This window comes from Emys orbicularis, chromosome 16 (genome assembly GCF_028017835.1).
Source record: "Emys orbicularis isolate rEmyOrb1 chromosome 16, rEmyOrb1.hap1, whole genome shotgun sequence".
Classification (NCBI taxonomy): domain Eukaryota; kingdom Metazoa; phylum Chordata; order Testudines; family Emydidae; genus Emys; species Emys orbicularis.
Genome location: NC_088698.1, coordinates 2836008 through 2852511, shown reverse-complemented (window position 1 = coordinate 2852511; position 16504 = coordinate 2836008). Strand labels below are relative to the sequence as shown.

At 58.0% G+C, this 16504-nt stretch overlaps 1 protein-coding gene across 1 annotated transcript in view; it reads left to right on the top strand.

The window, feature by feature from the left end:
• The window catches only part of EMID1 (EMI domain containing 1), a 109647-nt gene that overhangs the window by 88734 nt on the left and 4409 nt on the right, over positions 1-16504 (top strand). Inside the window, exons 8-14 of the mRNA XM_065418029.1 lie at positions 243-350; positions 6358-6495; positions 10056-10145; positions 11632-11684; positions 12007-12069; positions 12910-12954; positions 13656-13700. Of these exons, the coding sequence (XP_065274101.1) occupies positions 243-350; positions 6358-6495; positions 10056-10145; positions 11632-11684; positions 12007-12069; positions 12910-12954; positions 13656-13700 (542 nt within the window). The remainder of the gene's footprint in view (positions 1-242; positions 351-6357; positions 6496-10055; positions 10146-11631; positions 11685-12006; positions 12070-12909; positions 12955-13655; positions 13701-16504) is intronic.

The window sequence follows — 16504 nt, the reverse complement described above, 5'->3', positions numbered from 1 at the left end:
GACCTCTCAGCCCAGCCCCTTACAGCTCCTCCAAGCTCCACTCCCATTGGTTTCTGACTGTGGCAGCCGCACCGCAATCCATTGCCCAGGGACGTGGCCATCCTCCTCCTTGGGGGTTAGGATCCCTGGGGTTGCCCAAAGAGGTACCTTGCTCTCCTTCTGTCCTTCCAAGGAGGCACAGCCCCTGGCAAATGCTGCACTGGCACCTAACTGGGTATTTCCTTTTGCTCTTTCTGTTGCAGGGAAACCAGGGCCCCAAGGACCCCCAGGCCCGTCGGGTCCCAAGGGAGATGCTGGGAGCCAGGGGCCATCAGGAATCCCTGGAGCCAAGGGTCCCGCTGGACCGCCAGGTGAGTCTTGGACACAGGGCACTGCTCCAGGAGCTGGGGGCCACCACGGATCCCTATACATCGATGCCAGCTTTGGACAACCAGGCAGGCATAGGGGCATCACAACTGCCACCCCGGTCCCTGCAGAGCCCAGACACCTGGCATTGGCTGGCATTTATTTGCAAGCTACACCAGTGCTCAGTGCTTCTTGGCTGGCAGTGGGGGGGGGGGGGTGGAGAGGGAGGAGGAGCCAATCCCAGCTGCACCCTTGCTTTGGCCCTGATCCAAAGCCCTGAACTTTGCAGGCAGGATCCCACTGACACCATAGAATCATAGAATCATCGAATATCAGGGTTGGAAGAGACCTCAGGAGGTCATCTAGTCCAACCCCCTGCTCAAAGCAGGACCAACCACAACTAAATCATCCCAGCCAGGGCTTTGTCAAACCTGACCTTAAAAACCTCTAAGGAAGGAGATTCCACCACCTCCCTAGGTAACCCATTCCAGTGCTTCACCACCCTCCTAGTGAAATAGTGTTTAATAATATCCAACCTAGACCTCCTCCACTGCAACTTGAGACCATTGCTCCTTGTTCTGTCATCTGCCACCACTGAGAACAGCCTAGCTCAGTCCATCCTCTTTGGAACCTCCCTTCAGGTAGTTGAAGGCTGCTATCAAATCCCCCCTCATTCTTCTCTTCTGCAGACTAAACAATCCCAGTTCCCTCAGCCTCTCCTCATAAGTCATATGCTCCAGTCCCCTAATCATTTTTGTTGCCCTCCGCTGGACTCTTTCCAATTTTTCCACATCCTTCTTGTAGTGTGGGGCCCAAAACTGGACACAGTACTCCAGATGTGGCCTCACCAATGTCGAATAAAGGGGAACGATCACATCCCTCGATCTGCTGGCAATGCCCCTACTTATACAGCCCAAAATGCCGTTAGCCTTTTTGGCAACGAGGACACACTGTTGACTCATATCCAGCTTCTCGTCCACCATAACCCCTAGGTCCTTTTCTACAGAACTGCTGCCTAGCCACTTGGTCCCTAGTCTGTAACAATGAATGGGATTCTTCCGTCCTAAGTGCAGGACTCTGCACTTGTCCTTGTTGAACCTCATCAGGTTTCTTTTGGCCCAGTCCTCTAATTTGTCTAGGTCCCTCTGTATCCTATCCCTACCCTCCAGCATACCTACCACTCCTCCCAGTTTAGTGTCATCTGCAAACTTGCTGAGGGTGCAGTCCATGCCATCCTCCAGATCATTAATGAAGATACTGAACAAAACCGGCCCCAGGACCGACCCTTGGGGCACTCCGCTTGATACCGGCTGCCAACTAGACATGGAGCCGTTGATCACTACCTGTTGAGCCCGATGATCTAGCCAGCTTTCTATCCACCTTATAGTCCATTCATCCAGCCCATATTTCTTTAACTTGTTGGCAAGAATACTGTGGGAGACCGTATCAAAAGCTTTGCTAAAGTCAAGGAATAACACATCCACTGCTTTCCCCTCATCCACAGAGCCAGTTATCTCATCATAGAAGGCAATTAGCTAGTCAGGCATGACTTGCCCTTGGTGAATCCATGCTGACTGTTCCTGATCACTTTCCTTTCCTCTAAGTGCTTCAGAATTGATTCCTTGAGGACCTGCTCCCTGATTTTTCCAGGGACTGTGGTGAGGCTGACCGGTCTGTAGTTCCCTGGATCCTCCTTCTTCCCTTTTTAAAAGATGGGCACTACATTCGCCTTTTTCCAGTCATCCGGGACCTCCCCCAATCACCATGAGTTTTCAAAGATGATGGCCAATGGCTCTGCAATCACATCCGCCAACTCCTTTAGCACCCTCGGACGCAGCGCATCCGGCCCCATGGACCTGTGCTCGTCCAGCTTTTCTAAATAGCCCCGAACCACTTCTTTCTCCACAGAGGGCTGGTCACCTCCGCCCCATGCTGTGCTGCCCAGTGCAGCAGTCTGGGAGCTGACCTTATTTGTGAAGACAGAGGCAAAAAAAGCATTGAGTACATTAGCTTTTTCCACATCCTCTGTCACTAGGTTGCCTCCCTCATTCAGTGGGCTCTGGGTCACAGCCACAGATTTTGCCCCATGGATGATGTTGGCTGGCTGGTCCATGGGGGATGTTCCTTTTCTTGACAGTTTTTTTAGAGCTGGGATGTAGGAATTAGGGCGGGGATCTGTCCTGTCCACCCTCCTCTCTCCAGCTGCTTCAGAAGAAGATACCGGAACCCACCCAGTGGAACACCTCTCCCAGGGGGGAAGAACCTGGACCCATCGGTTAGAGGTTCCCTCATTCCCTGAAGCAGGAGGATTTGTAGCCCCTCTCTGGTGTAACTGGACATTCTTCTCATCCAGAGTCATGTCTAATCCATTTTTACTGCTACTCAGCTCTGAGCCTCAGCGCTACCCTTGATATCTTGTGGCAATGAGTTCCCCAGCTACTTATCCATTTCTAGATGAGTATTTCCATGGTCGGTCTTAATTCAGCTGCCTTTCAGTGCCATTGAACGCCCATTTGTCCTTGTGTGCCAAAGGCGGGAGGCTAGGAACGCCTGACTGGCCTTCTGTAGCTTGTTTCCTTGTACCCCTCTGTCATAGCCCCTCTCCTTTGTCTCCTCTCAGCAGCCCCAAACCCTTTCAGTCTCGCCTCAGTCAGAATTCTCTGACCATTCACATTGCCAGTCTCTGACACCCGCCGTCTCTATTTCTGCTGTCCCCAGAGGTGTAGCGAGCGCCCTCCGTACCCTCCGACCAGAGGGGGCCCCGCAAGGAAGGGGGCCCCTAAAAGTGGCAAAATAAATACCGCATTCCAGTTTCTGCATTGTAAGGGGCCCCGCCCGGACATATGTTCGGAGGGGGCCACGTTCTTTGTTGCTACGGCCCTGGCTGTCCCTTTTGGAGGCAGGGCAGCCAGTATGCAGTATCCTAGCTGAGGCCAGCACATTGATTTAGATAAAGGCATTATAACAGTTCCCATATTTTTCTCCATCCCATTCCTGTTGCATCCTAACGTCTTGGTTGCTTTTTGGACCCCAGCTGTGCATTGAGCAGAGGTCTCTATGGAACTGCCTGTTGTACTTCCCAGGCCTTTCTCCTGAGATGCCACAGTTCATTTGGAACTCAGTTAGATGTGAGTAGTTCAGATCATCCCTCCCAATCGGCATTGCTCTGTGTTTGTCAGCATGGCATTTCCTCTGCTGCCCAATGCCCTCGTGCAGTTTGGTCCCTCTGAATTTCCTCCCAGACCGCTCTAGTCTTCTTCGTCTTGGGTCATCTGCAAAGTGCTGCTGCCTCATTGCTCGACTCCTTTTCCAGGTTATTATATTTATATTATGGTAGCGTCTACGCACCCCAGTCATGGAGCAGGACCCAGTGTGCTAGGTGCTGTACAACCACAGAACACAAAGGCAGTCCCTGTATGTAAGACATTAAGCATACTTGTCAGTGTGGCCTAGTGAATAGTGCACTGGGCTGGTCTCAGGAGATTTGGGTTCAATTCCCATCTCTGCCGCTGGCCTGCTGGGTGACTTTGGACAAGTCCCTTCCCCACTCAGTGCCTCAGTTTCCCCACCTGTGAAATGGGGATGAGGACACTGACCCTCGATGAAAAGCGCTAGCTAAGAGCTAGGGATTATTACTGTAGCAGACTGCTCCGGCCCTAGCACAGAGCTACGTCGCACCCTGCGATGAACCTTTACCCAGGTTGGAACTAGGCCATTTAATCCTGCTCAGTCTCTTTGCCACTTTCAGACCCAGGACGGCGCTTTGCCTCTTTCCCTGTCAATTCCTTAATAGGCTCGGGGGGGGGGGGGGGGAGGTCTGACAAAGGATTTGGAAAGTCCAAATAAATGACATCAGCCTAGTCCATGGCATGCTAATCCTTCCTTGAGGGAGTGCTGCGCCTCCAGGTCAGGGCTGGGGATGCGCACCCAGAGAGCCCCCTGCTCCCAGGGCATCTTTGCGGGAAGCTCAGGACTGCATGGACACGGAGATGGACCCTCCCAGGTTAGCGCTGCTGGGAGTGGGGCAGGTTTGCTTTGCCATGGAGATGGGATGGGACACGGGGGGAAGATCGGTCCCCTCCCTACGAGGCTGAGCCGGGAGCCAGCCGGGGGAAGGAGTTCATGCTGGGAGCTGCAGTTGCTCTTGGCAGCATGTCTCGGAGTCCCAGTGGTCTGTGTAACGTTTATTAGGCTTGGAAGGTGTCCAGTGCCATGTCGCCTTGGGCCATTTGGAGTTAAACGTTAACAACCATCCTCCCCAAGGCCCCACCAGGTCCCCATGCCCTGCTCCCTTCCAGCCTTGGCATCCCTCGCATCTCCTTTCCTTTGTTCTCCACCTCCCTGCGTCCTCAAGTCCAGCTCCCGCCTCCTCTTGCTGCATGCTCCCCGTCTTCAGCTGCGATCCGCCACCGGGCCCAGGGCTGGCTGCTGAGCCCTTGAGGCCAGTGGGCCCTTCGAATGGCTTGAGGGCAGCTGGATCTCCAGGGAGCACGGGAGCCCTGGGGTCAGCAGAGCTGATCCCTGCCCTGCACCCGGGAGATGGTGGGGCCCACACCAGGGGCTGTGGCTGGAAGCCCCCCTGGCACTGATCAGCCCACTCCCCATGGAAGTAGGAGCAGCTGAGCATGGCAAGGCAGGTGGGGGGAGCGGGACAGGAATGGGATGGGGTTGCTGAGCCCCCTCGGGAAGGAAGGAGACCTGCGTGTTGTCTAAGCCCTCCTTTGTCTCTCACTCACTGTGATTCCCCCTCGTTCACGATGGGGCGTATGGCTTGTCACAAACATGCCAGGGAGGTCTCCCCACCCTGGCAGTGCCGGGGGAGTGACCGGGACATAGGGAGTCTAACCTAGAGGGTAGAGCCAGAGCCCAGCCTAGTGGTTGGAGCCAGGAACAGAACCAGGCCTGTGGTACAACAGAGCCCAGCACTGCCAGGGCTAGAGCCCACTGCACACTGACCCCACTGGCTCTAGTGGGTGAGGGCGGTGGGCACCCCATGCAGAGCAGGGCTTGGCTCCCACCCCTGCATGCAGCCCAGGGAGCATTTCCTCCCCAGGCCAGGAAATCAGCTAGTCAGCAGCTGGGGTTAGGAGGAAGCCAGTGCTAGCTAAGCACAGGGGGGCACTGGTGGCTTTTACACCTTCCTGTGAAGCATCCAGTGCTGGCTACTGCTGGAAAGGGGAGAGGAGCCTTTGGTACCAGGCTGCAAGAGGGCCAGGGGAGGGAAACAGAGAGGCACACCAGGAGGAAGGGGAAGGGCCATTTCCACCCCTCGCCTTGCCCCGCTTTGCAGCCTCTCTGGACATATATCAGGGTGAAGTGAAGTGAAGCACAGCTGGGGCCTCTGGGCCTCTGGCTGCAGAGCCAGCATTCGGAGAACTGCCTCATCCCCTGCCCGTGCAGGTAGGTCCTCTGGGGCAGGGGTGGGATAAGTCACGCATCCAGATCCGGGGTATTGAGGACAGTTCAGGGCTCTGCCATTGTGCAGCTTCCTCCAGCCAGGGCTGAGAGAAGGGGGTGGCACCCCAATCCCCAAGGCAGCTCCGTCAGCACACGGCAGCTTGGGGTCTGCCCCACACAGCACTGGAGCATGGGAGATGAGCACCCTGCTAGCACTGGCTGCCTGGCTGGTAGGGCAGGACTTCCTGGAGCCCGCTGCAGATCTGGCCTCGTCCTCCCACCCAGGCTAAGGAAATACCCACAATGCCTTTCACTCAGGCATGGGCTGTACTATAGGGCTAGGGTGACCAGACAGCAAATGTGAAAAATCAGGACGGGGGTGGGGGGTAATAGGAGCCTATATAAGAAAAAGACCCAAAAATCGGAACTGTCCCTATAAAATCGGGACATCTGGTCACCCTATATAGGGCAGCCGTGCCCACGAGCATGGCAGCTGTGCTGTGCGGGAAGGGTCCCCGCGTGGTGGCCCTGCCCAGGGGACGCCAGCAACTGTAAAGCAAGAGTTGCTTTTGCTCAGCCCTCAAGATCTTTCCTGCCTTTCTTCTTCCTTCCTAGGCCCCCCGGGTCCGCCAGGGCAGGATGGTGCCAGGGGCATCCCCGGAGAGAAGGGATTTCCGGGCCTTCCAGGGCCCCCGGGACCCCCAGGGTCCCCTGCCCCAGTGGGGCCTACAATATCCCGCAGCGCTGACCCAAGTAAGTAGCTGGGAGGGAGGGGGGAAGGGACCTGGTTGGAGACAGAGCATGTGCTGGGGGCGCTGGGCTGCAGTGGGGGAGTCAGTAGGGGATGGTCCCAGTATGGCACTCGGGGGTGATGTGCCCAGAGGAGAGATGAAAGGTCCTGCCCTCCTGTGCTCATTAAAGGCCCTGGCACTTTGCCAGCGAGTCAGTATGAACATGGCTGTAAAGTGCTGACGGGCAGGGGCTGGGAGCCGGGCAGGCTGGGCTCGATTCCTGGCACCGCTGGCTTTGGCCAAGTGACTATCCAAGGAGACACCGGATGGGGCTGGAGCTGCAGCAGCTCTGCCCTGTCCCTGCCCCTCCCCCCCCCCCCTAATGCTAACCAGAGGTGGTGCTGGGAGGGAGCGGGGTCAGATTTCACTCCCCCGGCCCCTCGGAGCTTTCTCTCCAGCAAATTGTCAGAGAGGGCTCAGTGGAAGGACCCAGCCCCCACATGCCAGCCTTCGTTTGCATGCATGCCCACCGGTACCATTGCTCATCCAGGCACAAACACGCCACACCCTGCCAGACTCGCAGTCTGCTCCCCCCACTCAGACCCACGCTGCACCCCCGCCCTCCAGTGCCCACGTGTGCAGTGACCCCAGGCAGACAGTGAGACAGGATGCCTGCAGCTCATCAGCAGGGCACTGGGACTGGCCGCCCAGGAGAGAATGGCTAGTGGAAATGATCACCGCAGTGCAATACAATGGTTTAGATCATGGATTCTCAAGCGGGGAGTTACCAGCATACCCCCTCAGGGGGCATGAACACACTACAGGGGTTTGTAATCACCTAACCTTCCTTAATAATTTTGTGGGGTGGGATCCCAACCCCCTTTTCTGTTGTGATACAATGAGTCACTGTTGAACTTGGGGACATGTGTCTAGTGCGGTCCCACAGGAGTCAGTCTGGGTTCGGTACTATTCAATATTTTTATTAATGACTTGTATAGCGGACTGGAGAGGAAGCTTATAACATTTGCAGATAACACCAAGATGGGAGGGGTTGCGAGCACTTTGGAGGACAGGATTAGAATTCAAAACGACCTTGACAAATTAGAGAACCGGTCTGAAATCAACAAGATGAAGTTCAATAAAGACAAGTGCAAAGTGCTTCACTTAGGAAGGAAAAATCAACTGCACAATGACAAAATGGGGAATAACTGGCTACGCAGCAGCACTGCCGAGAAGGATCGGGGGGTTAGAGTGGATCACAAATTGATTGTGAGTCCCCAGTGTGATGCAGTTGCGAAAAAGCCTATTATCATTCTGGGCTGTATTACCAGGAGTGTCGTATGTAAAAGAGGAGAGGCAATTGTCCCGTTCTACTCGGCACTGGTGAGGCCTCAGCTGGAGCACTGCGCCCACTTCTGGGTGCCCCACTTTAGGACAGATGTGGAGAGCGTCCAGAGAAGAGCAACAAAGATGCTCAATCTGAGCTATGAGGAAAGGTTAGAAAAACTGGGCATGTTTAGTCTTGAGAAGAAAAGGCTGGGGGGGGACGACCTGATAAGAGTCTTCAGCTAGGTTCCGGGCTGTTCTAAAGAAGACGGTGATCAGTTGTTCTCCATGTCCCATGAAGGTAGCACAAGAAGTGATGGGCGTCATCTGCAGCAAGGGAGATTTAGGTTCGATATTAGGGAAATCTTTGTAACTCACGGTTCAGCTCGGTTGATATTTGAATGTAAAATATTAAACCATTCTAGGGCGTCTTTCTCCATCAGAGAAAAGCAAAAAAAAAAAAAAAAGGGGCCTGAGCCCAACTGTGTGTTTCCTTTGCCTGTCTCATTCCCGCGCTGGGAGCCAGGGTCCCTAGCCCTGCTTCTGGCACCCACCATCCTCATCAGAGCCTTGGAGTGTGGCCTAGTGAAGCGAGCACTGGACTGGGCCTCCAGAAACATGGCTTCTAGTCCCAGCTCTGGCCTGCTGGGCAACCCACTTCCCCTCCCTGTGCCTCAGTTTCCCCTCTGTGAACTGGGGATGATGACGCTGGCCTCCTTTGTCCAGCACTATGAGACTTCCTGATGACAAGTGCTGGGTGTGAGCTAGGTGGTGTTATTACTTCAGTCGGTACCCAGGCGGACTGCCACCCCTCACGCAGTGCACAGCCCTCAGGGAGCGGAGCTGTGGCAGCGAGGTGACCCGGCCCCAGTAACTATTGCAGCAGCAGCACCTGTAGCAGCGTCAGCACTGCGCTGATGTGACTTCACTGGGCAGGTGCCAGTGCCTGAAGCCATGACTCAGGGCTGCTGACAAGGAGCGGGAGCCTTAGCTGTACCTCAGCTAGAGGTGTTAACCCCTTCACTGCTGCAGGGTCCGGCGTGCGAGCGGTCGCTGTAGTGGGGCCTGCCTGGGCAGTCCCGAGGGAATGTCAGCAGGAAGAGACCAGGGGTCATCTCCAGCTGGGTCCCTCCATGTGACAAGGGGCACAATGCAAGGCAAGGACTCGGATCCTGGGTGTCCCCTCTGCGCTGGGTCCCAGATCAGTGGCCTTGTCTGGCTGGGAGGGAGGCAGAGCAGGGGGCCAGGCTGTCCCTCAGCTGAGACTTGTGTAGAGCACCCCCAGCAGATGCTCTCCTTCCATGGCTGCAGGTTCCAGTGGATACATTTAATATAGGCCCTTGTCCTCGATTGGATTGGCCTGCTCTGCTCCCTAGTGGCCAGATTTAGCAGCCCACCTCCATGAGCTAAAGTGCAGCTTCTGGACACATGCTAAACTAAAACCACTTGGCTTGGGCGCAGATCAAACCATTTCTGGGCAAGGCTTCCAGCTGCATGTGCGCCCATGCCTGTCCAACTGTGTCCGTGTGCCTCTGCAGACAATAGTACCCCACTCTTGTATCGCTCTTTGCAGTGGTTGATCTCAAAGGGTGTTACAGAGGAAGGCAAAAGCATTATCCCCATTTTATAGATGGGGAAACGGAGGCACAGAGCAAGTGACTTTTTCAAGGTCACCCAGAAGGTTAGTGGCAGATCAGGTAACAGAACCCAGATCTCCTGAGTCCCCATCCAGTGCCCTCGCCACTTGGCCACATGTATGGAGCTGGGCATGCATGTCTGAATGTGCAGGGACGGGTATATATGTCTGAACGAGGACTGCCAGGCATGGCAGTCAGTGCCTATAGACTACACGGGCAAAGTGTGTGTGATTCAGACAGCGGCTGGAGCATTGAGAAGAGCCTGACGCTCAGTCAGTGGGAGAGGCTTGTGCCGAAGGCCCATGCCTGACCCCTGCTGGTAACCATGGTGGCCCGTGCATGCTGGCACGTGCGGGCGTGAGTCTGATCAGCTGTGTCTCCGAGTGGCTGGCTGGCTGCTGTGTCCCTGCTGTGCCATACCCAGCATATCTGGCCCTCTGCCCAGATCTCGTTGAGCGAACGGCTGGACTGGGCCCAGTTTGGTGTGCAGTTGGCCCACGCTCAGGGATGTTGGGCCCATTTCACTGTGGCTCCAGGAGGAAAAGGGGGCTCTTCAGAGTCCTTATACGCCAGCGCTGCCTGGCAGTCTCCTCTAATCTCTCCTCCCTCCATGTCTCAGGGGACCCACTTCTGTCAAACACCTTCACCGAATCAGGCAGCGTTGGCACCATGGGGCCTGCGGGACCCCCAGGGCCTCCAGGGCCAATGGGTAAGTTCCCCTCCTCCCTGTTCCTCACTGGAGCCCTGATATCCAGGTAGCTGGTTACCCCAACCAGTGGAGGTCTCCCTCCAGTTCCCCACGGCCTCCACGGGGCTTTATGGGATGGACTTTGCCCAGGGCAAGGCTGGCACAAGGGATTCCAAGCTGAGGGATGCACATCTCATGGGAATGTGCCGCCAACTGATGGGTGTAACAGCAGGGATATGAGCCTGGTGCTGCCAGCTGAGGGGGTGCCACCCCTGGGGTGCCACTGAGCCCACCTGACCCACCAGCCTGGGCTCCCTTTACACTGTACTGCTATGCAGCCTGTCAAGCCCTTCCCCAGGCTTCAGACTGCACTTTACCAGCACACATACAAGTAGGGGGGGACACACAGATGCTGAGATCAGTTCTGCATGGGGAGGCTCAGCTAAGGAACTGCCCAGTACTCAAGTGCACACCCCCCTCTAGAGTGTAAACCCCAAATGGCACCATCTTGTGCTGCACAGAGAACTGTACCGCGTAAGCTCATGAAATTCGCCCCTTCCTTCAATGTGGAGAGAGATGCAACGGCTTTCTGCCCCAAGTAATGAGTTCCACACACTGGTCTTAAACAAAACAAAACAAGTTTATTAACTACAAAGGAGAGATTTGAAGTGATTATAAGGGATAGCAACAGATCAAAGCTGATTACCCAGCAAATAAAACAAATAGGCAATCTAAGCTTAATAGACTAAAGAAATTGGATATGTGTAACAAATGCTTGCCCTAAATGTTGTTTTAGGCAGATTGCAGAGATTCTTGAAGGCAAACTGCACTTGCCTGCAGTTTAAAGCTCCAGGTATTCCTGTCACAGGCCAGACAATTCTCTAGCCTGGCTTCAGCCCTTCTCCCCTAGTTCTGTCTTTTTTTTTTCCTTAGGTGTTTCCAGCAGTCCTCTTTCTTGGGCGGGGAGTCAGTGAAGAACAAACCATGTTGATGTCACTCCCCTGCCTTAATTAGTTTTTGCATATGGCGGGAATCCTTTGTCTCCCAGTTCGATTCCCACGCCCGGTCAGTGGAAAAACACTAGCATTATGATGGAGTCCAGTACCAGGGGACTTGGTCACATGTCCCTGTAGGGCTACCGCAGCCATGACTCAGAGGCTGTTTGCAACGTCCCCAGGAAGGCTTCCCAGTGGGAGATTAGCATCTTCTAAGACCTATTGTTCTCCCTAATGGCCTATCCTAGCCAGCCTTCTAGACTGATTGCATGCTGCCTAGTGGGCATTCCCCAGGTGTACTAGATACATAGACAATATTCCTAACTTCAGATACCAAAATGATTCATGCATACAAATAAGATAATCATATTCAGTAAATCAGAACCTTTTCAATGATATGTCACATGCCTTATCTTGCACAAAATACATCATAATTATGCCATACTCATATCATATTATTATGAAGAATATGGGGCGTAATGACACAGTGTGTTCTGCTCCTCTTGTTCCAGGTCCACTGGGCCCCCCAGGGCCAGTCGGGCTGCCAGGCCCTCCAGGGCACGATGTAAGTGCTGTATCTGGGAGAGAAGAGGCAGGGGGCACGGGGAGCGGCCCATGGGGTGGGGGACAGGGCCTGAGTATCTCATCTCGCCTGTTGGGGTGGGTACATGATCTGCTGCCCCAGGTCACCCCTTCCCTGAGTCACAAGACCCCTTCTCCCCTCCCCATGGCACTCAAGAACTGCCTTCCCTCTCCTGGATACCCAAGAACCCCCCATCACCTGGGCATCTGGAGCCAGCCCCTTCCAATGGTTCCAGCTAGGCTGTGGCCAGGCTGGGGAGAGCAGCCCCTGAAACCAGGATGCTGATCCTGTCGTTGTTGTGCAGGGTTTACCTGGAGTGCCAGGTGCTGACGGAGCCACCGGTCCCCCAGGGGAGAAAGGAGACAGAGTGAGTGACCCCCAGCCCCTGCCACGCGGCTAGGGGACGGGGCTGCAGAGGGGTGCACGGGGCAAGGCTGAGGGCAGGGGCAGTGGTGGAGCAGGGGCATCCTGCCTTTGAAATGCCAGGCGCAGACTCTGGCGTTGCTCTGGGCCGAGCCAGCAGGCACTGCCTATGTCTTGCAGGGCCTGGGACCAGCCAGCCCCCTGCCGCCCGACCGCTTCCTGGGCCGTTGCCAGAGGCTGGAGCCCAGCCCTGGTGGGTGGAGGGGTTACCACTCACAGGAGCAGCTCCCTGGCTCTGTGGCCGTCCAGTGGGGCAGAGCGCAGACCCTTCGCTCTCAGACTGGTGTCCTGTCCAGGGGCCTGTCTGAGATGAGGTGGGTTGCTGGACACGTGCCTTTGTCTCTGCCACTACAACCGGCTTCTTCACTGGCAGCTTGGGCAGAGAGGCCCTGGAGACAACGTTCCCCTCCTGGGGCAGGCTTGGGCACAGAGGCAGGGACAGTGTCGGGGCTCCATAGGGGACCCCTTCCACCTCCAAGGCCGGCAGTGCCGCCTCCACCAGCAGAGGGAGAAAAACGGTTCTCCCCATCCATCCATTCCCAGGCTGTGCCCTCCACCCTGGGGCTGGCCGAGACCATTCTCAGTCTCATGGGGCCTGCGGCTGCTCCCCTGTGGGCGATGCTGTGCCAGATGAACAGGCAGACGAGGGGCCGGGGTCTGCCCAACGGCCATGTGCTGTCCCACGGCTCCTTACTCTGAGGCCTGGCTGTCTCTGAGATGCTGGAGGGGCTGGGGCAGCGTGCCAGGCCACGGCCAGTCACTCGCCTTCTCCTTCTCTCTCTAGGGCCCTCCTGGCTCTCCTGGGAGCAGAGGCCTGGACGGGGAACATGCATGTTGTGGGGCTTGATCCCTCAAATCCATTCCAGTGCTCTGTATGCTGGGGGGAGCCCCTGATCCAAGGTTCCAGCGCCCCACGGCCTACATGGGGAGGGGCCTCTCCTCATGCCCCTCACCCCAGAGCCCCGCGCCCCAGGCAGGGAGTGGGCTGTCTGTACCCCCCCACCCCAGACCCCTCCGCCCCACGCTGGGAGAGGCTGTCTGTGCCCCCTCCCCCCAGAGCCCCAGTGCCCCACGCTGGGAGAGGCTGTCTGTGCCGTTCACCCCAGAGCTCTCTGCCCCACACTGGGAGAGGGCTGTGTGTTCCCCATCTCCCCCAGTGCCCCCTGCCCCATGCTGGGAAGGGTTCAGTTGGCCTCTGTGGGTCTGTTACACATTGGAGGGAGGATGGGCGCCAAGGCCAGAGTCCCAGCTTGGGCAGGAGTTGATGCCAACTGGTTGCTCATCCCAGGGTGTCCCCTGTTCTGTGGGAAGGGGCCTGCCTGGGGGTGGGGGAAGGGAAGATGTCCCTCCTCATGCTGGGGGATGCCCTGTGCTCTCCACTCTGGGGAAGGGGGGATCCTTCCCTTATGCCCCTCCCAGCAGGCCTCTTCTGTCCCCTCCCCCCAGGCTTCTCATCCTCGGGTGCCCCTTGTGTCAGCCGCCCTGGGCTGGCTCCGGCTCACGCTGGCATCTCTCTTGTCTCTGTTTCAGGGGCAGCCGGGTCCAAAAGGCGAACAGGGGGACAAGGGCACCTGGGTAAGCAGAGGGCACCAGTCGCTCACTCACCCACTGCTGTTCTGCACACTGCACCCGGCCCTGGCACCAGCCTCCCGGGGGGGCATAGGGCTTTGCATTGCAGCATCCTGCCATGACCCCTCAGCCCCATAGACAGAGCCTGCTCCACCAGGCTCCATGGGCCTGGTGCGGCCCCAGCTCCAGAGAGCAGGGCACAAAGCCAGAGGCAGTGCTGGGGTCTCCCTTTGGCATCCCTGGTTAACGCGGTGTCCCATGTGGAGGGGACGGGACCACAGAGCCCCTTCTCTCCCCTCATGGCATAGAAGCTGCTTCTCTCCCCCTGCCCTGCCCTGCCCTGCCCTCGAGCGCCATCTCCTAGGAGAGCAGAAACCCTGCCCAGCGTGAAGCCCTGGGCTCCCTAGAGCCTGCAGGGCCCAGCCCTCCTGCCATGGCGCTGTGGCGCTGCGCGTTCCATCCCCCTCACAATGGAAATGCCCTTGGCAGGGCCGTGGCCAGGAGCTCCCTCCTCCCGCCAGTCTCTGGACCTGGCCCCTTCCATGGGGCACCCAGCACGACACCCAGCTAATTCTGGGCCTTTCCACTGCCATCGTTGCCACACGGGGCATGGTGGGGGAAAGCTTTGGGCCCCTTCCAGCCTGACCTCGCCCCCGCTATCCTGAACCAGACTCCAGCCTGGGCCTCCCCAAGACCTGTGCTGCCCGTCGCCTCTCGTACACAGACACATCCCCAGCTGGCCACGCCTTCGGCCCTGGCTGCTGCAGGGGGGCTCGCCATGGGGTGAAAGGTCAGGGTGCCGTTCCGAGCTGCCCGGCGGGGCGGGGCGGGGCTTGGCATAGGTGCAAGGCGAGGAAGTGGCTGCCGGGGTGGGGAAGCCGCATGGGTGGATGTTGGTGGTGGAGCTCCGAAGAGGGGACGGGCTGCTGGGATCTGCCAGGCTGCCACCGGGATGGCACCGCGGAGGGGAATTAATGACGCTGGCAGGTTGTGGCTTGTGGCATGGAGCCAAAGGCCATGGCTTGTTTCCCCTCACCTGCTCCAGCCTAGGTGGGACATGGTGGCAGCCCAGACTGAGCACCCTGGTCCCTCTGGAGCTCAGCCCACGTCCCATCCATCTTTCTCTCTTTCTGTCTCTCGTGCTCCATTTCTTCCCCACCCCCTCCCCCCGGGATGTTTCCCATCATCACCCCCCATCCCTGGGGCCCACTCCTCAGCCCTTCCGCTCTCGGGGCTGTGTCTGGCTGGAGGCACTGGCACCTCCCACTTGTATCCCTTTGCGCAAAGCTGGAGAGGCCTCTCTGGGGATGGGGGCAGGGGCCAGCGCCAGGGGCCTGGCTCACAGGACGGGACCCCACCAGGCCAGTGCGAATATTAGTGCCTATGGTGAAGCTGGGTCTGTCCCCGCAGTGCCTGGACTGTGTGGAGCCGCAGGGCAGGCCTGGCCCAGAGAAGTGGGTGGTGCCAGGGCTTCCAGCCCCCTCGCCCTGGTTGTGGGGTTAGCGATTGATACAGCTGTGGGAACCTCTCTTTACATGTCTCTCCATCTGCCTGCTGGCTGCAGTGAGTCCTGCTACTAACCCGCAGCATGCGCCCTCTTGCCCCCTGCTCCGCCCCGGCACAAGGCTAGCAGCTGTCCTGTGCTGCTGGGACAGCCCTGCCTGCCCCCCCCCCTCCCGCCCACTGGCTGACAGGTACCAGCTAGCTCCTCCTTGTCCCCAGACTGCATGCCCCCCATCCCCCGTCTCTCACCACCCCCTCCCTGCACTTGGGAGAGCCCCGCACACGGCCCTGGCTGGCGCCTGACCCCCACGCTCTGCTGCACCCTGGCAGTGAATCTCGGTGGGCGGCGGAGGACGAGGGGTGCTTGGGTTGGGGAGCAGGAACAGAGGAGATCTGCTCTCGGTGTCTCCCCTGCCCCGGCCCAGGGACATGCCCTGGGCACTTGGATGCTCAGGAAGCCAGGAGGGATTGCAGGGGCTGCAGCAGCATCCAACCCTCCAAAGCCCAGAACCAGCTTGGCCCTGAGGGGAACCAAAGTCACCAGGGGCAGGGGGAGCATCTGGCTTGGGGGGGCGCTGCCCTGGGGCTGGGGGAGCCCTAAAGCTCCCCCAGCAGGCCCTGCCGAGGCCAGCCCTGGAGTAGGGATTGAGGGGAGACCTCCAGGGTGCGTGCTGGGCTCATGCTGCAGCGCCAGCCCAGGCTCACTGGCTGCCCTTGTTCCAGCCCCTGGGGCAGCCCAGAACAGGGAGTGTGGAGCGGTGTCCCCATTCCCACCCCCAAAGCTGCACCATTGCCAGAGGCCCCATGGGGAGTGGCGTCAGCAGCATGTTTCAGGAGCGCTTGGGCCAGGCCAGGCCACCCGGCAGCTCCCATCGGCCTCACTGGCGGCTGTGGGTGCCCAGTGCCTTGGAGAGCCCTGGGCAGCGCAGGCTGGGAGCTGGGGAGCCAGAGAGCCCCAGGGTCTCTCTGTGTGCAGCAGCCTCAGCGCAGACACCCGTTTATATACCAGGCTCCTGTCTGTGTCGTGCTGCTGCAGCTCCCGCTAGAGCCAGGGGCCTGAGCCCTAGGGGTGGGAGGAGACTTGTCCCGGCTTGAACCCCATCAGCTGACACAGCCAGGAGATAAAATGGGGGTCTTGAGGTGCAGGCCCCCTGAAGGCAGCCCCAGGGTGAGAATCCTGGTGTGGCCCAACAGCGGCCCCTGCAGGCCAACATGAGCACTGCGGCTCCCAGTTCTTCCCACTTGGGGACTAACCAAGATGAATGAGGGGCGCAGTGCAGGGCCCCCAGGAGTAGAGCACCCCACTC